This window comes from Manduca sexta, chromosome 18, assembly GCF_014839805.1.
Source record: "Manduca sexta isolate Smith_Timp_Sample1 chromosome 18, JHU_Msex_v1.0, whole genome shotgun sequence".
Taxonomy (NCBI): domain Eukaryota; kingdom Metazoa; phylum Arthropoda; class Insecta; order Lepidoptera; family Sphingidae; genus Manduca; species Manduca sexta.
Window position 1 is genome coordinate 10,162,942 of NC_051132.1, and position 24,560 is coordinate 10,187,501.

Sequence of the window (24,560 nt, forward strand, 5' to 3'; positions counted from 1 at the left end):
GTAGCCACTTTTGAAAAGCACGCGCTGAAGTATAACGTAACTAAATTGTGTGGGCGCGTTTGTGACATTGTTTTGAGATTGGCAAGTTGGAACATTTGACATTTTATTTGCTTTTTAATTCGGCATCGTAAAGATGACCAAAGGTAACCATTTGATTATTTTAAAGTGTACGCAAGCTGACCTTAGCAACATAATATTTGTCTCGTTCTTTTCAACGGTTTTGGCATATTTGAAAAAATAGGATAAGTATATGAGGGTAATTTAGATTCCTTCTATGCTTGTTCTTGTTCTGAGATCGGAATGTTTGCCGGCAAACATGACATTACGCGTGTCACGAAAAAATAACCTTATTATGTATTATATAAGGTTATATTCCCGTGATACACGTAAATGTCATGTAGCTGAGAGTATGGTTAAATATTTCTTTCTGCTGGTAACCCCGACTGACACTTGCCAAATGCCAGTCAGTCCACCAAAAAATGTCGGGCAGTGTGTCATATTAAAAATCACTCTAAAGCTTAATATTTACGCCAAATATAAATAGCTCACGTAAAACAATTGTGTGTGTAATTACCTTAAATCCTCCTCGCAACTAAACGCGGCTACTCGTAAGTAACAATTATATATTTAATTCACAGGAATGGAAAAGTGAAAACTTCACTCACGTAATAGTCTCAAAATATATGCTTTGAATTTAAATAATAAAGAGATATTCGTAGTCTTAACGCGTGTATTATAAACTTATATGATTATAATGCTATTGGTGTGCTATTTGTAGTATGGAATCCCGCTCCATATATTTCATGGTTTGAGTATGTTTTAATTAGGTATTTCTAAGAACAAAAAATTCGCGTGTGTTCTAAAAAGATGCATTAACAATCGAACGTGCCGGATACGCTTGTGTTATCATATATTTAGTAGCGTTTCTTATTATGTTATTTTTGTATTTCCTGTTTGACCCACAGTTAAAGTATTATTGACCTCTGTTTGGCATACTTTCTAAATTGCTCAGAAACTGTGTTATTTATCTTTAAAAACCTTTTATAAAATACAAATTAAATATAGTGTGGAATTTGAGTAACATGAAAATTAAACAATTGTATTTTACAGATACCATTTAGGTAGCATGTAACATAATATTCATTTATATAATATGTTTTAATGTTACAAGGATAATTATAACTTATTTAATCCTTATAATATGGATACATAACAATAGAGAAGCCTTAGCGGTTATATACTTATTGCTGTAATAAAATTGTCATCATATACAGATGTATATAAAATAGTTTTAAATAAAAAAAATGATATTGGAAACATACTTTGTTCTTCCATAAAAAATAATAAATTTATATAAACTCATTGTTACTATTATAATTTACAGATATTAATTGATAATGTACAATTAAGTACAATAATATTAATAGTCTATAAAAAGTTTTATTGCTGTGGAATAAAACAATTGGGGGGTATTATGCCCTTGGATAGTACATTTCACATGCATAATTTTTTTATGACTATATGATAGGCCTTTGCACTGTTCTATGAAGAAATCTGCAATTCCAGACAATTATTTTCTTCATGGCAAATATGAATAATTAACAATTAATACATAATACTTACATTCTTTTGAAATTTTAAAGTTACTTGTTCAAGAATCTAACCAGAGACCCCATCTAAGTCCACTTTGGCTAGACTTCCTATATTTCTTTCTAAATATTCTCTTTTGGCAAATTTTACCTTTAACTACTGCTATAGAGTGACTTTTAAAGGGAATCAAATACTTGCAGAACAATTTGTGGATAAGGATTAATTATTAAGTCGGGATATATTTAAAAAAATTACCAATATCACCAGCTTTTTATGTTTATTTATTCTTTGTGAATTATGTCTTGCTTTAACGGTGAATGAAAACATTGAAAAAAAACCTGCATACCTGAGAACTTCACCAATCTGCACTAGTGTGGTGGACTTAGGCCTAATACCGATTAGTAATAGAAAAGGTCTATGGCCAGCAGTGGGACAGTATATACTACAGGCCTGATTTTATTATTATTAAAATATATTATACATTTATATAAACACACATTATGTATTCTACTATGGTATTTCAGAATCACGTCCATTAAACTTGATGTAAAAGAAGATTGTGCTTCATTTTTAGTTTACACTTTTTCTTAATCTGAATATTTATGGGTGTGTGTCAGCTGTTACTGTAGCTCCTTTCACTACGGGCTTGGTGATTTGTAAAAGAATTAAATAAACTTAATGCAATTTTAAAATGTAGTGGAACAATATATTGGAAGCCACAAATTTCTATTTTTATTGACATTAACTCGTAATCTATTTATTTAATATGTCGTTATTCTAATGACTATAATCAATATGATATTTTGGACCAGTTTTAATCACAAAGTGTGTTAATCATTTATTTGTGGGTAACTGAGACTATTAAGATTTGAGATATATATATCAACAGATAAAGTTTAAAATCGCACCAAGTTAAGTATCGGTAATATTCAATAAAGAATGGAAGTCATTATGTACTTTAGTTTATTTTTGAATACATTCAGATTCCATATAAATTATTGATTACGTAAAAAACTTGATTCTGTATACAACACAGTTTATTAAGTCTAAATAAAAAAAGCTATAAACCTCAATAGTGAGATATATAGTAAGTACCTACTGGTAACTTTTAATCAGTTAATTGGACACAGTACGATAAAATTATCATACAAATTCCTACAAAAACCCCATTTATTTTATTTATACGTCATGCTCAGTTCGAAGTTTCGTTGTGCCAGAAAAATAGTCACAATTTATCAGCATTTTATGAGAAGTTTTTCCTGTTTCCATTAACGAAGCGGTTTGCGACAACGATCAGTTCGTATATGCACCGCACAGAATAGTGACGGAGCGAAGCAATATCGATAATGTTAAAAAAAATAATAAATATTCTCCAGAATTCGTTCGTTGTTACGGACTTACAGCGATAAGATGATCTGCGATAAGGTACCTGAAAAATGGACATAAGGAGACCTGCATAGTTATGAATTCTTCATAAGAATTACGAGGGTTAGCGAAGTCTTCCAACCCGCACTAGGCCAGCGTGGTGGTCTAAGGCCTAAATCCTGTTAGTAAATAGAGGAGCCCTGTGCTCACCATTGGGCAGTATAATATAGTACAAAACTGGTATTAGTACTATTTTGTAGTGACGAAGTCGTTTCTCTCTCGCAACAGGTTTACGTAGGCCGGAGCCAAATGCACAAAAGATAAATATTTTTATTAAAAAATTGTTAAGAAATTTCCTAACTTATGTACAAAAGCTTGCGGACAATTCTGCAGCAGTTCCTAATGCGCCGAAGATGGCCACCGCGGAGTTTTAGTTGGAATTGCCGTGAATAAGCTGTAGGTCGCCCGAGGTTTTACATCTCTCCGGCGGCTCAACGCCGTGTCGCCGGGTGGTAAGTCCAGCGAACCCAACATAATCATTCAGTCGCCTCCTATGAAGGCTGGGTGAAAGTAGATCAATCTATCCGCGCAAACACTGAATAAATGTTATTGATGGAATTCCTAATATGTGTACACTAATGTGAAGTGGTTTGGGTACTACGCCCGTTCTAGGCTCCATTAGTATTGTTCTAGTGCGTATTTACACGTCATTCTGTTTTATTTCTGTGGAATTTTTCGGTATGGATAGAGGTTAGGTTATGTGTGCTATAAGGGGGAATGTCTGTAAGGTAAATAATTTGTTCTGTTTGTCTAATATTGTTATATCCGGCCTATTATAGTTCTTATTTGTGACTTTAGTCCCATCGCAGTATAATTAATAGATATATGTGTTTTGAACAGTCTGAGGGTTGTATTAATAAGTATACTATTGCTCAACTAATTTATATTACTAGGGGAAAGATTAGCAGCTAATTAATCGTGTATATGTTTGCAATCAATTTGAGCTATTGGTTTACATACACACGTAATAAGTTCTATTGTTTCTAACGCTGTATGACATCTACATTTATCATTATTGTGGCATTGTCTATATTTATCATTATTTATTATAATTAACGCTCTGTTTCACCTTCCTTTTCGTTTTAGTGGTCGATTGATACAATTTATTTTATAATTCGACAGATTTGTGTTCTTTAATAACTGTACAATTAATTGCATAGTTTGAGTACACTAAAATTTTCTTACTTAATAATAATCGTGTGAATTAATTCCGTTTCCTAGGTTTGATAATTTTGTATCTTTGTTCCTTATCAACATAGTCGATAATTTAAAAAGTTCAGTCGCGTCACTATGTTGAGTCAGCCATCGTTTCCTCTCCCGTTCGCCTTTATTTGTATAACAATACTATGACTGCATAATTTTTATACTGTGACGTCAATGGAAGGTAGTTTTATTGTTGTACTACGTGCATTGTGACCAGATTTTGTAAGCGTAGGCATGTTATTTTTTATCTCCAATTTGTTTCGTCAACAACAGTTTATTTGCCGACCGCTAATAAAATAATAAAGAATATTTTACAATCATAATATTATAGTAAATTCGGAAATTTTATCTTTTCCGATCAACAAAATAATTATTTATAATTGACGTCGCGTTAAATGTCATACTATTTCTAAAATCTCATAGAAATGTTAACATAATTTAGAATTTGCATAATTCACAGAAGTCATAATTCACAGAATATTATGATCTAAGTACATATTCATCATAAAAATTTCTAAACCAATTCACATATTGGGATATTCGAAAAGTTTTTTTCGAAATCTCACCAAACGAAACGTAACACTTAGCTATTTAGACATTTCACATTGGTTTTCTATGACATTACCATTACCACTTTGAAAACGTAAGAAACATAATACAAGATAAGCGATGCGTGCACCTCACCGTTATCTAAAAAACGTAAATATTTTTTTTACAAATTTGGATACATTTTTATTGCTATTGCGAGACGAGACGACCATGACCCTTGCCTGATGGTAACCGACACAACCATCCGAAGCGGGTGAAAGGTCGCATAACCCTGATTTTCGATGAAGTCCACAGTAAGTCGTAAGGGTTATAAATTTGTCTTTTAATAAAGATTCCAGGGTTACCGGAATTTTGATTCCCATAGGTATATGCAACGTTTTAAATATAATATATTTACTTCTGTCATAATTTTATATCAAAAAATTTAAGAAATTATATGAATGAACCCTGCACCAAATTACCGATAAATATAAGTGTCTAATATAAAGACGTAGGACATTTATAACTTTAAAACGGTATTCGCAAAAAACAGGTGAAAAAAGATCGGAGTTATCAAGTCCGCCTCTCATTAAATCTCTCCTATTTTTCTAAAAGATTAACATTAAATGTAATTGATCACACGCTAGTAGACAAAAGACAGCGTGAAGTCTAACGGCGTTTTTACCGATTAAACTCTACTTAACTCGATGAAAATCAGTGTCTATTTGCCGGTAAAAATCACTTGCCAAAAGCGGTCGTCTACTTTACGTCACGTCCTACTGCGTGTTTTCTATTTGGCATACAAACATTTGTAACGACAAATTGGTATACGACAATATACATACCGACGGTCCCCACGTAAAGTATCGAATCTGCAAAGTTGCATTGTATACGTAAGGCCCGTCGATACATCAGTGGCGAAAGGTGACATTTTCCAAAAATGAATTCGACACAACATATAAGCACTAATATGCATAAATGCGGACTGCAGATCTTTCTGATAATTATATTCTGCAGAATATAAAAGACGGTAGGAATCTTCGCCACTGATATACACCACTAGTTTACGATGACAAAAAAGAAAGCGATATCTGCTTCCCTTATTGAACACATATTTAACAAAGAAAATTACGATGTAATTAAATAACCATTAAAAAAGGAATATTTGGTCAAAAGTTACATTAATTAATTATTTTGGTTTTCTTTTAGTCGTTAGTCAATTCATACAACTTTATTCTATTGTCATTCATTATTTATAATCGTTTCTTACCCATATTTAGTATTCATTGATGAACGTCAGTTTGGTGTGTGATCTATATAGAATTTTACTTACTACGTGATGTGTTTACAATTTTATGTAGGATTTATGAAAATTTTAACTCGTTATAGCTTTGTTATTTACATACATACTTGCTTACCTCTTCTACATACCCCATTTCTTTTATAATTAACTAGCTTTTGCTCGCGACTTCGCCCGCGTGAAAGAGTTTTCCGGGATAAAAGTCCCACTATATATTTTCCCGGGATAGTAGCCTATAACCTTCCCAGGGTCTTATACTATCTCCATACCAAATTTTGCTTTCTTATACCACGTCTTATGTCACATAAAAAGTATCCTATGTCCGTCTCCTGGTTCTAAGCTACCTCTCCACCAATTTTCAGCCAAATCGGTTCATCCGTTCTTGAGTTATAAATAGTGTAACTAACACCACTTTCTTTTATATATATATAGATAAATATATAATTAACGTTGACACTGCCTATGCAGTAATCTTTAGAGACATCTAATAAAGAGATAAATAAACATTTTATCATTCCATCTTTCTGCTATTATTGCAACCCATCCTGGAATTAACGATCCGTTGTGCAGAAAGATTGGGTAATCGTTTTTTTTATAATAAGTATATTTGGCTGCATTTTTTACATCGTTTTGAAATTTATGAGACTAGACGCGACTTAAACAATTTAGCAATAACTAAAAAAATCTATATATGCTACAAAACTTTCAATACTTATGTACAGGTAATAGAGTTGAAAATCATGTATACATTTTTTTCGTAACACGTCACGTGTGATGTATATTATGCTAACAGGTCGGATACCACCTGGCGACCTTGAATGTAAGAAAAATTAAGATCGCAATGTGATTTAGAAAAAAAAACCAAACCATGTCTGTTTTTCTTTCCAAGAACTTTAATTATCCGAGAAATTAATGAGAAATAAATAATTTCTAGTAATAGGTACATTTTCGACAAGCAGTGTTTGCAAAGTTCAGTTTTTACAACTTAATTTTGAATAAAACACGATCACACAAATGATTCTATTTCGACGGTTTCGCATCCGTCGTATCTGCACCCAAACAGAACCTGTTGGATAGTTTCTACTAAGCTAGTGTGTTTCCACGTCCTGAGTAAAGGATTTTTCCGTCTGCACGGGTCGAATGTAACACCTTTAGGGTTGAATTTTCAAAAACTCGTCTAATTATTTCTCTTCGTAATTAAATGGGTTATGTAAAATAGTCTTATGCAAAATTTTAAACCTTACATCAACCGGCATATGTCAGGCAGTCAATGTGTACAAAGAATTATGTTCGAATATGTCTTAATAAATCAATACCCCCATTGACTGGCGATAGTGTGCATACTGCAGTAGCCACTAACTCCTCAAAGAACAAAACATATTTCACGCTTTTATCCCTGAGAGGTAGGCAGAGATACAGACCAGGCACCTACTTTTTGCCAAGCGTTTTCCGTCCCACAATGTGACGGAGGCGAGATTGTCATATCGAACATAAATTCCAGACTTCGGACTGATACTGAGCAGAAAAACTAAGTAACACTGCTTGAACTGGCATTCGAACTCGGGACCTCGGACCGGTGTCTTACCTCACACGCAATACAACAACGCCATCGAGGCAGTCGACAAAAACCTTTATAATCCGCTATCTTGTATTCTATGAATTTAAGATATCTACAAATACAAACAAAATCATTTTAACGACAAAAACAATAATGAATTTATATTTTTTATATTTAATCTATCAATGGTCATAGAAAGTTGGATACATGCTTTTCTACATAAGACCTTGAGTGTATTAATATAAGAGTCGATTCTTGTTAACAAAACTCGTTTGAAAGTGGTCACACGACACGAAAGGACGCGACATACGTCGCGCCGCGCCGTGCGGTTAGTCATTTTCACAAATGTGCCGGTTTGTTAGAATAGTTTATGCTAATACACTCCACACTCAACATCTTTATTCTTAGCAACTAGTTCTTATACGGTATAAGTTTCGAAGAATGCTGTTATTATTTTTATACATGAAAGATATCTATGGGGCACTAGGTTAAAGTTTGTTATATCGAGATGTTTTTGATTCGTCAAAATAGTTGTTTTAGGTCACGATTAAACGACAATCCAAAGTACTTCATAGCATACATACTTCATAGTCGTTTAAATGAAACTTTGTAAATAACATTCTGTATATCACATTGTGTTACCTATTCTGCCGTGGTGATCAAAAGGGCAGTAAGTCAAAGGCGGCAATTTTTTTATTACTGACTTGGAATGTACTTAAATGAACTTTTTTACTAAGTTTCATACATCTACGTAAATTAGAAATGCATTTTTTTGTTTGATAAACAGCAATAAGAACGATAAGATAATCTAACCATGTAATAGACCAGAACCGCCTTTACACATATTGCTATATTAATTACCATGGCAGTACTAATTATATGAGGATCATATAACGCTCGGACTTTGACTCACAATTCACAAATAAAGCGGATCCAGTATTTGTCGATCACACACATTAATCACGTGATAACCAAATTCCAAGATCCAAGCGTCTCGTTTCAACTCAGTACGTGAACGCAAATATTTAAATGATATAATGCATTCATAAAGTATCACAAATAGAACGTTATTAAATCTAAAGACTTACCGATTTATCGTTTGGTAGGTAAATGGGTTGGCTTTGTTTAATAGAAATATAAACAGTACGCCTGGCATGTAGGAACGTGTGTGGAATAGAAATCCAACTATGCAATGTTTATTAAATCATAGCTTTACTACTATAATCATATATCATACCATTCTTACAAAATATTTATATAAGCCCGACCATTGATTCTTACATATCTAATGTAATAAGCTAAAGGATCACCCAGAAAATAAACTTTCTCATTGTAATCTATAAAATTATAATGTTGACACATCTTGCTTATTTGAATCTTTATCAATTCCAGATATCAGCTGCCGGCTGACAGCAGTAGCGAAAATGAAAGTCTGGGGAGCACACGGTGAATTCTGCGCCCGACACCAATGGGAAGTCATCGTGGCCACGCTGGCGTTGTTGGCCTGCGCAGCCAGCGTGGAGCGCCACGGCCCCGGCAACAGGTCCGAGCACTGCGCCGGCTGGGCTAGAGCCTGCCCCGGGCTCGAGGCTGAATACCAAGCCGCCGACGCCGTTATCATGACGTTTGTGCGTTGTGCGGCTTTGCTATACGCCTACTACCAAATCTCGAATCTTCACAAAATAGCTTCAAAATATCTGCTCATCATCGCTGGAGTGTTTTCCACATTCGCCAGTTTTATATTCACTTCAGCATTGGCGAGTTTATTCTGGAGTGAACTAGCTAGTATTAAAGACGCCCCGTTTTTATTTTTGTTAGTGGCAGATGTCGCAAGAGGCGCCAGAATGGCTAAAGCTGGCTGGTCTGCTGGCGAGGATCAAGGAAAAAGAGTTGGTAGAGCTCTGTCCTTGCTAGGTCCAACTGCAACATTAGATACGCTCCTAGCAGTATTATTGGTCGGAGTGGGAGCTTTATCCGGTGTGCCTAGATTAGAACATATGTGTACCTTCGCATGCCTTGCATTATTGGTGGACTACCTAGTCTTCGTAACTTTCTACCCCGCATGTTTATCATTAGTCGCAGATTTTGCGTCTGGAAGAAAAGAAATGTCGCCAGACAGCCCATTCTCAGAAGAAGACTTAAAACCAAACCCTGTTGTCCAAAGGGTAAAAATGATTATGGCTGCTGGTCTTCTCTGCGTTCACTTGACAAGCAGATGGCCTTGGTCTTCTGATAATGGCATCATAGAAGGTCCTGCCGACAACATGATTCCAGCTCCAGGCGATAATGTCCTGCTGCATTCGTATGTGAAATGGTTCTCTGTTAGTGCTGATTATATTGTGATAGCGACGTTGCTTTGCGCTCTGATAATTAAATTTATATTTTTTGAAGAACAACGGAATTGGGTCATAGATATGAACGATATGACGGTCAAAGAGTTCGTGCAAAACGATAAAGAGGGCAATGAATCTCGCAAACCTAAATTTTCTGTAGGTGATGACTCTAATTCGGAAGTGTCTACACAGACCGACGGTGCCAATAACACTGAAGATGTTGAATGGCCTCTTCTATCGCCTAGCTCTTCAGCCGCCAAACTAAACGCTAAGAAGCGGCCAATGGCTGAATGTCTGGAACTGTATAGGTCGGGAGCTTGCACAGCTCTGAGTGATGAAGAAGTCATAATGTTAGTAGAACAATCGCATATTCCTCTGCATCAACTTGAAAGTGTTTTAGGTGATCCTTTACGAGGCGTTAGGCTCCGACGACGGGTTGTCTCAGCTCGTTACCATACAGAAGCAGCCGTCAAACAACTGCCTTATCTTAACTACGACTACAGCAGGGTTTTGAATGCCTGTTGTGAAAATGTGATCGGATACGTCGGTGTGCCTGTAGGTTACGCTGGTCCTTTATATGTTGATGGCAAAGCTTATATGATTCCTATGGCGACTACCGAAGGCGCACTGGTCGCATCGACAAACAGAGGCGCTAAAGCCATCGGTACAAGAGGGGTTACGAGCGTCGTAGAAGATGTTGGAATGACGAGAGCGCCAGCAGTCAAGTTGCCAAATGTAGTCCGAGCTCACGAATGTCGACAATGGATAGATAATAAAGAGAACTACGCTATTTTGAAGGAAGCGTTTGATTCAACCTCGCGTTTTGCCCGACTCCAAGAAATCCATGTTGGTGTGGACGGTGCTACTCTTTACCTCCGATTTAGAGCAACAACAGGCGATGCCATGGGCATGAACATGGTCTCCAAAGGCGCGGAGAATGCCTTAAAACTTCTTAAAACATTTTTCCCAGACATGGAAGTTATCAGCTTGTCAGGAAACTACTGTTCAGACAAAAAAGCTGCCGCAATCAACTGGGTTAAGGGAAGAGGAAAAAGAGTCGTTTGTGAAACAGTAATTTCTAGTGAGAGCTTGAGAACTATTTTTAAAACTGATGCTAGGACTTTAGCAAGATGCAACAAGATCAAAAATCTATCCGGGTCGGCGTTAGCGGGGTCGATAGGTGGTAACAACGCGCATGCTGCTAACATGGTGACCGCTATCTTCATAGCCACCGGCCAAGATCCGGCGCAAAACGTGACGAGCAGCAACTGTTCCACTAGCATGGAAGTATACGGCGAGAATTATGAAGATCTGTACGTCACTTGCACTATGCCTTCGCTGGAAGTCGGCACAGTAGGTGGAGGAACAGTATTGACTGGCCAAGGGGCCTGCCTTGAGATCTTAGGTGTTAAGGGAGCAGGCGTACGCCCCGCAGAGAACTCTGCGAGGCTCGCTTCTCTAATTTGCGCAACGGTATTAGCGGGAGAACTTAGCCTGATGGCAGCTTTAGTTAATTCGGATCTGGTAAAGTCTCACATGAGGCATAACAGATCGACGTTGAATGTTCAAGCTGCGAATATAGAAGTAAATTCTGTGGCTTTAAAAGTGCCTACGTTATAACATTTAGCTTGTCATGTAGAGATCCGCAGCGTCCACGCGCTCGTCTGGGTATCTGTTTAAATGACTATTACAGTATAAGACTTTGTTATGTATTATTGTATAGACAGAATATATGAGAAATGTTCGCGTTTGTTCGTTGCTGTATGTGCATGTTTAAGGATGCTTTAAGACCTTTATATTTTCTATGTTTGACTACATATAAAGCAATAAATCTATTTAAATCCACAAACTGTTGCAAATTTGTTAATGATAAAACAAAAAATAATAGATATATCACAAATGGTTTAAGCAGGTCACATGCGGAGATGACATCTCTAAAGGTCAAAAAGCATCCTTAAACATTTTTTAATACTTATAGACAATTATGTGTTAGCTGAGCCTTAATGAGCTGTATCTAATGATTGCTTAGACCTTTGAAACATAAACATGAGTATAAGATATAAATTGACTTTGTGTGTGGGAAAAACAAAACTTATCTATAACTTTGTAGCCTAGCGACTGACTAAAAATTTGCAAAGCATTGACGTCGATATTATTTTTACATTGATCTTAATTTTTATGAACATTAAAATAGACGCCAATATTCAATTGTAATAATGGACCAAATAAACTATAGTCTATTTCGCCGAACGTATAAATTTAAAGTGTAAATGTCAAAGTATTTTTCTCTTGGCGAAGGATGGTTGTGGAATTAATCCGTTCTGTACTTTCCCACCGATAATACTTCAATATTCAACTTCTAACGAGTAACAATTCAGTACCAAGAGTCGACTTAACAAAGAAACTGAATTCAATAAAAAAATTAAATAAGTTTCAGCCTTTGTACTTTTACATACATCGGTTATTAGTTAATACAGCGAAAAGCCAAGAGCGCACCTTGAACAGTGTTTTTATTATTATTATTATTCCTTTTTACGGTCACTCCTCCATTTAAATTGTCGACTTTAATTATATCCAATTGTCCAATGTTTGTAGATGCAAAAGGCAGTAAAACAAGTCTTCAGCTCGTACTTGAACTTAAAAATAAAGTTTTCTTTCACATACAAGCGGTAAAAGGTTATTGCGTCATTCTGATAGCCAGACTTCGAATAGTATTGACTGAAATTATATTCCAACGAATTTGTTAACTTTTTTACCAATTACTTTTTTTATCAGCTTGCTAATAAAAAAAATATAATTCACTAATGACTGATTTTCGGTATGAACATACTTAGCAAATAAAAATTGCCCTGAAGTAAGGATTAATTGCGAGTTTGATGCACACAATGGGATTAGTAACAGTTTTATGATTCACAATTGTTTTCGCCAAATCTGATGCAAGTAATGATTATAAGCTACGTTGTAATTAAGTTGCAATAACACATACGTCTTATAAAATACATTTCAATCGTGTAAAAAAAATATTGTTACTATTGTTCTCGTAATATTTAATTTGTTTATTGTGTTCTACGAAACATTTTTATCTGATATTTGAAAAATCAGCTGTTAGATAAAATATTTGCGTATTATATTGTCCAGTCTAAACAGGAGACTGACAAAATTTTATTAATATGGCTCCAAAAATCTTGAACTGCCGTTAACATTTCATATAGGTTATTAATTTCGTTGTTTGTTTGTTTTGTTTTAATAATAAGTGAATAATCGCGGGAAATCCTTGTGTAGGTACGTGTAACTCGAATATTATGTTATTGAGGCTTTTGACATTACCGATAATTTGACAAATCGATGCATGTTTCTTGAACTTGTATGATAAGAATAGTGTTTTAATAAATTTTGTTGTAATCTAAAATTGTTTCAATTATTTTTATGTGGCCAGGACGATGTGGCTTCAATGCACCTGGTAGCAAATGGAGAAAAGTCTAGAGAGCGTATCGTTCAATAAGAAGTGGTTATCGCCAGTACCTATTTATTTATTTACATATGACATTTATAGACATTACCAGTACAGGTGTTACCCCAATACAATAGTGTCTTGTTACAAACAATCCTAAATCCTAATTGTGCAGATAGCTCTGGTAAGAAGCGGTTCTGCCCACACGTTTGTCCTGGCTGCCTGGCTGCCAGTGCATTCAGCAGCTTGCTTGAAATCTGATGAAAAATTCTCAAGTTATAAGCCATTGAAATTTGGTAATAGGATTGAGTGTGAAAAAACAGAAAAGAGATGAAATACTTGCATGTGAAAGAAAGAGGTGGAGCCATATCCTCAATCAACGCCCACTTCTGCACGTAGCAATATTTGAATTAGTCTCATTTCTTGTCGAATTTTAATGCTGTTTTTTTAAAAGAATTTCTTTTTCCTACTAATTGCTGTTACTTATTAAAAAAAATGCACAAAATCAAACATAGTCAAATTCGTATTGAATTCTGTTTTCACCGAAGTTATTGCTAGAGGTCTCACTTAAAATATAGATTCCATTACATCCCATAAAAATATAAAGCGAGACCTTATCCCGGAAAAAAGTCACGACGGCGGAGTCGCAAGCAAAAGCTAGAATGAATAAAAATAAAAAGTAAGTACTTACTCACTAAAAGATAATAATATTTGGTTCTGTCTATGATATCCAACTGGGAAAATACGTACTTAGCATAAAAATTACATAAAAAAAAAAACTGAAAATCAAATGAGAAAATTGCATGACAGGCAATGAAGTGGGCCGCGCATCGCCATCGGCGCGCCCTAATGTGGTAAATCGTGGCGTATGAAGACGTTTGATCAGAATACCAATATGCTGATTGTGATGAAGATGCTGTTCCATATTCCAACCCCGAATTCTAATACACGAACGATCTCTTCCATGCATTTTTTCCCAAAACTAATGTATTATTTACTTATTATACAAGGTCGGGAAGCCGCCTTACATGTGCCGACTGTGCCTTTGACGACGGCGACGGTGCACGCGACGCTTTGATTGTTGGCATCTTCAACCAAGACAGCAGCCACCCTGTGATCAATATTTTAAAATTTCGCCAACAAAGAAAATCAAACTTAATTTAGTAAGTACTAGATACGTATATTTTTATACTGTTTAATTAAGATTTTAGTTTTCACATTTATTGTGTTTTTTTTATATACTATTCGAATACTTAATAATTTAGAATACCGGCATGTAGATACGGATCTGATCCGACAGTGCTTTTAGTAAATATAGTATATTCAACCCTTTTTTATGCCAGCAGGGCATAGTTACTACATCCCAACTAATGGTAAGCGTGGACCAGTTCAAGAATAAAATACCAGCATCGAGGAACTTTGCATTATTTGTAATTTTTGCATAATATATTGACGACAATGCCAAAACAATGAACTATGTATTAACCAACAGCTTCATATGTCAGTGTTAAGTTAGGTTCTGTTCTTATTCCCGATCGCTAAGCCGTTTGAAGCCGATGGAAACTTCGAGTTAACACTGGGCCGACTTCCTAATACTGTGTAGGTACAGCATATATTCGCATACCAACCAAGACCCCGAAGGTGGCCTCACCTGCATGCCATTAAAGGTGACGTTGGAAGCCTTAGGTAAGAAATGCCTAGAAAGCGACGTCCGCAACAAATGGACGAAAGAACTATTTAACTCTTTAATTAATAGGAGCACCAATTAATAAGGCTGAAAATATATTAAGGACAATGACTAAATAAATTTAATACGCAAATACATACTCTTTTTGGCATGTCAAGAACTCAAGTCTACCTAGAACGTGCAGAATATTTAGTTGACGATACCCATTCCACTAGGAGCCAAAATTACACAATGATGTCATCACGCGTAATCAATACTTTACTACAATGACACCGCCATCTACAACGCGAACAATCACATCATGTACTTCACACTAAAATTAATCCCTAAAATGTCTCTCTAGCATCGTTTTCTTTTAATAATAAATTTAATTGACAAGTAGATACACCAGCTACAACATCACTCAATACTGATCACAATATACAATAATGGTCGTTCAAGCTACTTGGTGGCTCAGTCCGAAGAGTTACTACTTACTACTGTACTTAGGTACCTAGACAGATCTTCAGAGATTAAATACTTATTAAGTGCCTAATAAACACAGCTTATAATAATAAAAATATTTGAATAGACTGTATAATAGGTATATTCTCTTGATTGTTTGGAACTTGATGTTGATTGGTAACAACTAGATTGCCTGCAATAGTTAAGACATTTTGCTAATAATATTCGTAGGCGCTTCACGCAATCAAGATAAAATTCAAGTTTATAAGTCCTAATTATACTATAATATAGTAATTTCCATTTCATTTTTGTAGTAATTTAAGTACTTATAGTAAAAATATTTTAAAAGCAGTAAGTGCCTAATAAAATAGTTTTGAACTGCAGTTTGCGTTATTTGTTATGTGCCTACTTAGGTAAGACATGTTACGACTATATTATTTTAAAAAATAACAATTTAGATGATTATTTTGGTTGATAATTTTAAGTAGGTATCTACTTATATATAATCGTTCACCAAATACATAGAACCAATTTTAATTTAAATATCAATCACCTACCATCCACTATACTTAAATACATGTTGCACTTAGAGTCTAGATCATAGTTATTTCTAGATTACTCATCAAGTAAGCACTAGCTAAGTACCTACTTGATATCTTATCTAGAAATAGGTATTTACCTAAGTTGTACCTAATAGTAGGTACCTACCTTAGTCAGATCAAAAATCTTTTCTGTACTTATATACCCAGTTCAAGCTTTTATGTAAATACATTTTTACATAAATCATCATACCTATAGGTAACTAAATTCTCAACCAAAAGCGATCTACTTGTTGAGCCCATGCGAGTTGATGGAAAAAACCTACCAGTTAGTTGATTAAAAGCGATGGGTGGGACACATAATAGATAGGTACACCCACCTCATAGCTGACGTAGTAAAACTGGAGTAATTAGGCCTTCCAATTATTAACCAACATTAGGCTCAAGGCCATAAGAAAGAAATTTTCTACGGTAAGTAAGTATTCATATCTTAACCGAGTCCAACAAGAAGGAGATGCGGTAGGTATTCGAAACTTGTTTATTGTAACTAATGATTAGAAGTAGGTATGAATCACAATGTATGTTTGATAAGATATTTCGGTTTAACTAATTTGAATAATTTAAACTATATTGTAATAATATAAAATTCATTTGCTGCCCAAAAAGTGCCCTTACAATATATTATTCTAGAACACCCAGCTAACGTTTTAGCGGCAAAAGTAAAAGCTGCAAAGGATATTTTAGCATATCTGATATAAAATCGCCGTTTTGCCATAGCTGGGCACCGTTAATCAAATAGTTAACTTCGTTAATCGTTAATCCGCTACAAAAAAAGTTAGCTTCGTTAAGCGTTACATTTCGGAAGAATTAACGCAAGTTAACGTTAATCGTTAATCCGTTAATATGTGTAAAATTGCATTTTTATATCGTTGCGTTAGTGAACTTATACAACTTGTTGGTTTAGGTTCTGGAAGTTAACAGGTTAGGAATAAAACAAAATACTTGTATAATTCAAATGTGTAATTTAATCGTCGGGCATAAGGTGCATATTCCCCTTCATGAACATTAACATGTTGAAGTTCTCGTCTGAAAGCGAGGCTCGTTTTGGTGTTAAAATGTCTTTACCCGTGGAAAACAGACGTTCAACTGCAGCGCTTGAGGGTATAGCAGTATCGTATTTAATAAATAGATTTATGAATATCTGTTCCCCGAGGAAAGCAGCATCGTTGAACGAGTCTTTTGATTTCATATCCAGCCACATTTTAACGAGACTTTGCGCTTTACTCTTTAAAGAGTTGGAGCTCTTTGGTTTTTCTATAGACTGAGTGACAGAATTGAAAAAGTCTTCCTCCTCGTCATCATCGTTGTTACTCGCATTGCTCCCTCCGCCAGTTAAACTATCTCTGTCCTTCGAATTTTCTGCTGCTTGAATGCTTCTTGTCGTAAAGCATCTTCTACCTTTTTTTCCATGACGTGCCGGCAAAATATTATCTAATTATCTAGTTTTGTTTTTGTTTCACGCGCTGCCACGCGCCGCCCGGCACTTGTCATTCGTTTCATACTTGTCTGAACCTGTTTTTCGCGCCGCGCCGCGGTGCCGTGCGGTAAATAGTAGGCATTAGATTAACGATTAACGGGCTTCTGCATATTAACGGAAGTTAACGTGTCCGTTAACATTTTTAAAAGTTAACTTAAAAGTTAATTCGTTAATCAAAATGTTAACTTCGTTAATTAACGATTAACGGATTTAACGAGTTAATGCCCAGCTATGCGTTTTGCTAAAATAGGTACCTACAATCAACCAATTTTGCTAGTAAGTTCTTACATGTACTTACACATTTTCCACACTTATTTTTCATATTCCATTAAACGGGTATGATCTTTTCGGCGATGTTCGAATGAAGCAGCAGATAACTCTTGTGGTCTACTTTACTACGTTTACAAGTGAATTTTGCTAATGGACGATACACAAGCGCCTTATTTAGAACCGCAAGTTTGTCGAGCTTACACTTTTCTGACTGTACTTTGGCACCTAATCAATATATCTCACCCAATTTTCTAATATGACCACATTTAATTTTACACAATAGATAAGTAGGTAAGTAGGTACGTATAAAATGATGTGCTAAAACGTAGATAGGTACAAATTGTAAAAAGTCTCGTCACTGTTTTATGCTGCCAAATTGCTCCTGAAATTAAACCAAAATGTAAGACTTATTATTAAAATGTTGATCACTTATATTTCCGTATCTATAGCTACCAGCGACTATATATTATTGTGTACATTATGCGTAGGTACATCTTACAGAAAACAATTTTTGTTTTCCACGTTGTAGATAATTATCTACAAAAACCAAAGTAGGACGGAAATATTGTAAACATTTATGAGTATTGTGAACATTATTATCAACATGATTCTTAAATACGTAGGTATTTCGCACAACCTATTTCATCATACCTACATCCGTACAGTTGCCCGCGACTAAATGATAACTTGGTTGTAGCTAATCTACAATTGTACAAGCAATTTACTTCTTCGTGGCTATTTAAGTACGATTCTATCCTCATTTATTTATAGAAAATCCTGTATACATGTTATAACATTATCCATGCGTGAAGCAGTTAGGGCTGTAAGTACCTTAGCAATGTTATGGTATAAAGACTGCGCAAGGTCACATTTTATCTTTTAACATTGATCCTAACTTCTGGGAAAATAGTAGCAAACAATCCTGATTGTTCCAGTAAATCTTTAGGCGAAGGGTCTCACATGATAACGCCTGGTTTAGCTTACTGTTCCAAAAGCGTCAACAACATCAGCGGGGTGCACTTTCTACATTTTTATCAAATAACTAATTCATCCGCTGTGTACCGAACCTCGTAAACGGATACTGATTAAAACATCTTTCGTAGATGAAAATAGGCTAATACTACACTTGCTCATCGTATTAACCGTGTGGTTATAAGACAAAGTTTTTAAGAAAGGTTCGGTAATCTCTATAGATAGGTAATCGTCATCTATAAGATTACGTGTCTCTTATCGATAGTCACGAATTGATATTGGATACTTAGATTATTACTTATATGGAAATATTTAAAAGTAGAAATCTTTATATTTTTATGTTTACTTTTTTTAGAAGATGGTATTATACGTATACAATATTGTGCAGTCTCAACTGAACATGTTTGCTGACGCGGCGTGACGTACAAGTAACTTCTAAAAATAACACCATCAACTTTAAGAAGAACACTTACGCCTCTATGAACGAAGAAGATTTTGAGCAATATATCTACGCAACCTACAAGTGACATCTAAAGGACATTGTCGAAAACGGCCCCAGAACCAACAAAGGTGTGACTTACACCATAATTATTTATGTATTTTTTTTATATTATTTGCAAATATGTGTATAAAACGGACAAGCTGTTATATCCAAAACGAATATGTAAAAGTATTGTAATGACTTAAAGTCAAAGTCGTCGACACGTTTACAGCTAATTGTCTATAGAGATGTACCGGTTCGACAAAACAATAAGTCTTATTACTGATAATTATTGAAACATGTTAATATATTCGATTTGTGAGGCGATATTTTCTTTCATTATTATAATAATATTTAATCGAGCAGTGGATGCGTCTCAAATAAATAGGTAGATAGTTTAAGGACTAAATTGATTATAGGAAGATCAAGTCGTGTTTAAAAAAGTTTTTTTGTTTAATCCATATTGATTTACTTTGTTTAATCAGATTTTATATTAGCGACCCGCCCTGGCTTCGTACAGATAGCAGAGCATAATATGTAATGCGAACCTTTATTTTTCTGTCGCACAAAATATTTATGCATTATACATATATAAAGTAGCGTTCTTCTCTCTCCCTCCATCCCGGAGCCTCAAACTCTCTCCATATCAAATTACTATCCCGCTAAATATTATCCCGAATAAAGAGAATCCTATGTTGAATAAATTCGATTTTAGAATAAATGACCGATATTATCGATCCAGAATCTAGTCGAGTAGTATCCCTAATTCTTACTTCATTTTTCAATTCAATTTAATGTCACTCACACTTCACTCATCAGAGACAAATAAACTAGACTATCACTTTCCATATAATATATTATAATTCTCTGACTCTCACTATTTCATTGATGATTCGGCTATTCTAACAAACTCCGTGCAATTGATTGCGATTTCGACATACTCTGGCTGTGATTTCTGGACTTGGTGAACTGCTGTAACAATTTACCTGGCATTGATAACGGATAGAAAATGGAAAGTGCTTTTTACATTAATTATGGGTCTGCTGGCGGCTTCATGATGTTGAAGAACGAGCAGATTCGCGATTATATGCGATTGTAAAAAAAAAGCGGCGATAGCCTAGTTGGTTGTGGAACGGTCTGCCGAGACGAATATCTGCAGGTTCAAATCCCAAGGGCACACACCTATGATTTTTCTAAAAAAAATTATGTGTGTATTCTTTGTGAATTATCGCTTGCTTTAACGGTGAAGGAAAACATCGTGAGGAAACCTGCATACCTGAGAGGTCCTCTATAGGAATTTCGAGGGTGTGTGAAGTCTACCAATCCGCACTAGGCCAGCGTGGTGGACTAAGGCCTAATCCCTCTCAGTAGTAGAGGAGGCCCGTGCTCAGCAGTGGGCAAGTATATAATACAGGGCTGATATATTATTATATTATTATGCGATTGTATACAACAATGAACAGCGCCTCATTAGGTAAGCACATTTTTCTTTAATCACACCAGTTTAACTACCGCCAAACTTCTAGTTCGCTCTTCAGTTCCTGTTCTTGGTAACTGCGTGAAGACAGGGAACAAAGCACACTTGCCCGGCGGCAGGGAACAGAGCACTGACAGTCCGTATACTACCTACTACACACGATAGCATATAGCGAGTTAAGAGCAAAGTAGTAAGAATGTTATTAATTAAAAAAATGTTGGGCCATGGCCCGAAAGACCATACATACTTCAGCTGTAACAAATGTTAGTAGAAGCTGCGTGCTCTGTAATATAATGTTGGAACTCCGGACTCGCTCACATCAAATAATGTCATTAAGGACAAATACTCCACATCATGTTAGAAATATCATTTTAGAAAGACTTGCACCATTGGAGTAACATATAATAAAATGTATTATTAATTTAATAAATATGGTGATTGTTAAAACGAAATTGATAAATAATACCATAACAACAACCCTCCTGCACCATATTTAGATAATATTTTATATAACAATGTAGATGATGAGGAAATAAATAATATGAACTGAAAATATTTTTTTTATTTAATCCTGCATGCCCTAAGAGTCTACCAAAAGTGTGTAAAATCTGCCATGCTTTTGATGAAGCGTGAATGCTCAACAGTGCACCTCTGCTGGCCTCTTCGGGCAATACGGGCGTAATAACTGATGGTGTTTTTTATATTTATATGTATATATAGAAAATATATACATTCTGAAGGGCAAGTACTGTAAGAGGATATAAATACTACATAATTAGGTACCCTTTTACTATTACAAAATCATATAAATCAAGACTTAAAATAAACTTGTTAAAGTAAAAAATAATCAGATACCTACATAGTGATGAATCTTTAAGGCTTCGATATATATCGGATACTTATATCAATAAAAAGCATATTTAAAGCGTAAAAGATAGGACTTTATATCTACCTTGAACATTGAAACGCTTTCAATGTTTACTATCAATTATAACCTTAAAATCTAATAGATTTTTTGGATTATTACGATATCCCAGCTTGTCCGTTTTATAAATAATATATTACGAGAATTTATTAATGATTCTAAATACTTATTACAAACATTTTTCCATTGCTGTTGGTTCCGGGGCGAATTATGTATGGACACAGAACAATGTCCTTTGCAAAAAAACACTACCATCATTCGATTCTCACAATAACAGCGCCCCGTGTGAAGCAAAATACTACCAACCTATCACACGAAAACATTGAGCCTTGTGACGTCAAGCGCGCGTCATGCAGTGATGCGTGAACTTCAGAATAACAGAATTACATTCTCCAAACAGCTGTCTTGCTATTTGTTGCGAAACTTGCACTTTACGTACTATTTGTAGCAGTGACGTCACATCTAACATCATGAAGTCATCTGGAATAGTATAACTACCCAGGGTAAAGTTTGTAACAGTCGAAGGATAAAAGGCTTTACGCGCACAGTCACTGCAGCAGCCGCATGGAAATAAAATATAATTTAAATGCTCCCACAATGTATTCCTTCATAAACAAGATAGTCAACTTTAAACATACGACCATATACCAAATAAATTTAAATCGGGAGCAATTGAATAAGAGAAGTCGAGGGGAAGATTACCAGCAAAAAGAACAGGAACAACTTCCATCTAAGTATATCAGTTCACGACATTCTAGGATTACCAACAATTCTTCGGTGAAATTTAGAATTTTTCAAGATATAAAAAAATATACTTAGTACACTTCAAAAATGTATAGTATTTTAAAGCAAAAAAATATACCAATAAACTAAGATTTTACCGATTTATTTATATAAAAGTTCAAATACCCGCTGTCCAATCACTCAAAGGTTAAGGATAAAGAGCGTTCATAATTCATATAAGTATTTTCAAAATGAAGGATTTGTTCATTAGATTTGGCTGTTGCAAATATTGTATTTTGTACGCAGATTTACAATACAATACTATTTATATATTATAGTACGGTTGGAAACTCTACGACATGCAGCTTATGTCATCAGCAACGTATTATTGGTGGCGGCAGTTATATTTCTTGTCGCATTATTTATGAAGAAGCACTATCCCCAGTGTGCCTCAAAATAGAACAAACAAGCTCCAGCAAGCTGCTTCAGTAAAACTGAAGTGCAACTACAAACGCGAACTTAAACACATAAAATAAATTATAGAAGAGAGGAATTGTGAACTATGACTTTATAACATCTTACTAATATTATAAATGCGAAAGTTTGTGAGGATGGATGTGCATGGATGTATGTGTGTTTGTTCCTCTTTCACGAAAAAACTACTGAACGGATTTGGATGTAATTTATAGTAATATATTGGTTAAGTATACTTACTTTTTTTAAAATGTTCAAGCGGGACTTTTATCGCGGAAACCTCTTTCACGCGGGCATAGCCGCAAGCAAAAGCTAATAAGTAAAATGCTAAAGTATTTAAGTAAGTATAATAATATAAAGTAGGTATTCTGAATAAATATCTATTGTTGATATATAATATCGCATCACGTCGGTCTGATTCTTCGCAAATTCTACGACGCAGGCGACTAGACTATGTAATCACCATAATATTATACGACTGCCACTGAAGATTCGAATAAATAGATACTTAATCTTAAATATTTTCGATGATGTATAGGTTAGTTATTAGGATTTTAAAAATTTGAATATGGCCTTCGTTATACAATGCTTCCATTAAGTATATTATTATAATAAAATACCTCACTATTTTTTGACGAAAACTGTCACATTAAAGATTACATTGGACCATTAAAAATCTAAATCTTAAATTAATGTAAACTATGAAGCTATATAGTACTTACCTAGGTAAAATAAATGAAATTACTTATTTCCTTACACGCAGGTATTTCTATTGTGGTAAGTAAGTAGTAGAACTACTTGGTTAGAAACATCCAATTTAGTAATACTCAGTTACATATAGTTAAGTATATAAGTACTTAACTATATTTAGATTACTTATATAAGTAATCTAAATATTTTCGCCATTCGATTATAGTATGTAGCTACTCATCTAATACCAATAACACGGTTACATATGAAATAATCGGTCTGCAATTGATAACCCTCGCCCTGCTACATCAAATTTACAATGGCAATGTCAGTATTGATTATTCCATAGCCGTTGTTTGTCCGACGTTTCAGAGGCGCCCATTGGGGACTCAGTTCTATTTAAAGCGCGCGGGCCCCATTCGCATTCACATGTCTGAATCGCCGCTCATGTAGGTATTAAAATTGTTTCTGGTTTTTCCTAGCCGCCAATACCTACGTAATATTATTAAATTTACGTAAATAGAACGCACAAACTAGGTTGAGTTTATCAACATGATGCTATGGAGTTGATGGAATTAATCAACAAAGCGTGCTACCAGCTTCTATAATATGTAGTTTGGGTACTTACTTACATAATATTTATGTAAGTATGCCGAATATGTTGATATATGTAATTTTTAATCTATTCTATAATTGGAAACTTTTAACAATTTAATACAACTATTGCACAATCTGAAACAGACAGTAGATAGATACCAGCTTCAACTTGTAGATAGAAATAAACTAACCTATGTAGATAGGTCCAAGTAATTATTTTTCATAGGTTAGTAATTGTATTACTTAATGATTCTCTATGAAATACTTACACATGTAACATTTGTAACGTATAAAGACTTAATATTATCAATAAAGATTGGCAGCTAGCAACTACGTAAGCTGCCGCTTTAAAGCGA

General features: G+C 34.8%; 1 protein-coding gene across 4 annotated transcripts; it reads left to right on the forward strand.

The window, feature by feature from the left end:
• The first annotated feature begins 416 nt into the window (after positions 1-416).
• On the forward strand, positions 417-13,346 carry LOC115456465 (3-hydroxy-3-methylglutaryl-coenzyme A reductase). Of its 4 annotated transcripts, none has more exons than XM_037440011.1 (3): positions 417-608; positions 8,997-9,084; positions 9,121-13,346. In XM_037440011.1, exons 2-3 carry the CDS (start codon positions 9,029-9,031, stop codon positions 11,555-11,557), a joined length of 2,493 nt encoding a protein of 830 aa, XP_037295908.1. In that variant the 5' UTR covers positions 417-608; positions 8,997-9,028; the 3' UTR covers positions 11,558-13,346. The 4 variants fall into 4 exon arrangements, with proteins under 4 accessions (XP_037295908.1, XP_030041413.1, XP_037295907.1 ...); XM_037440012.1 differs by lacking the exon at positions 417-608 and adding an exon at positions 3,728-3,743; XM_030185553.2 differs by having other exon boundaries at positions 8,997-13,346.
• The last annotated feature ends 11,214 nt before the right edge of the window (positions 13,347-24,560 follow it).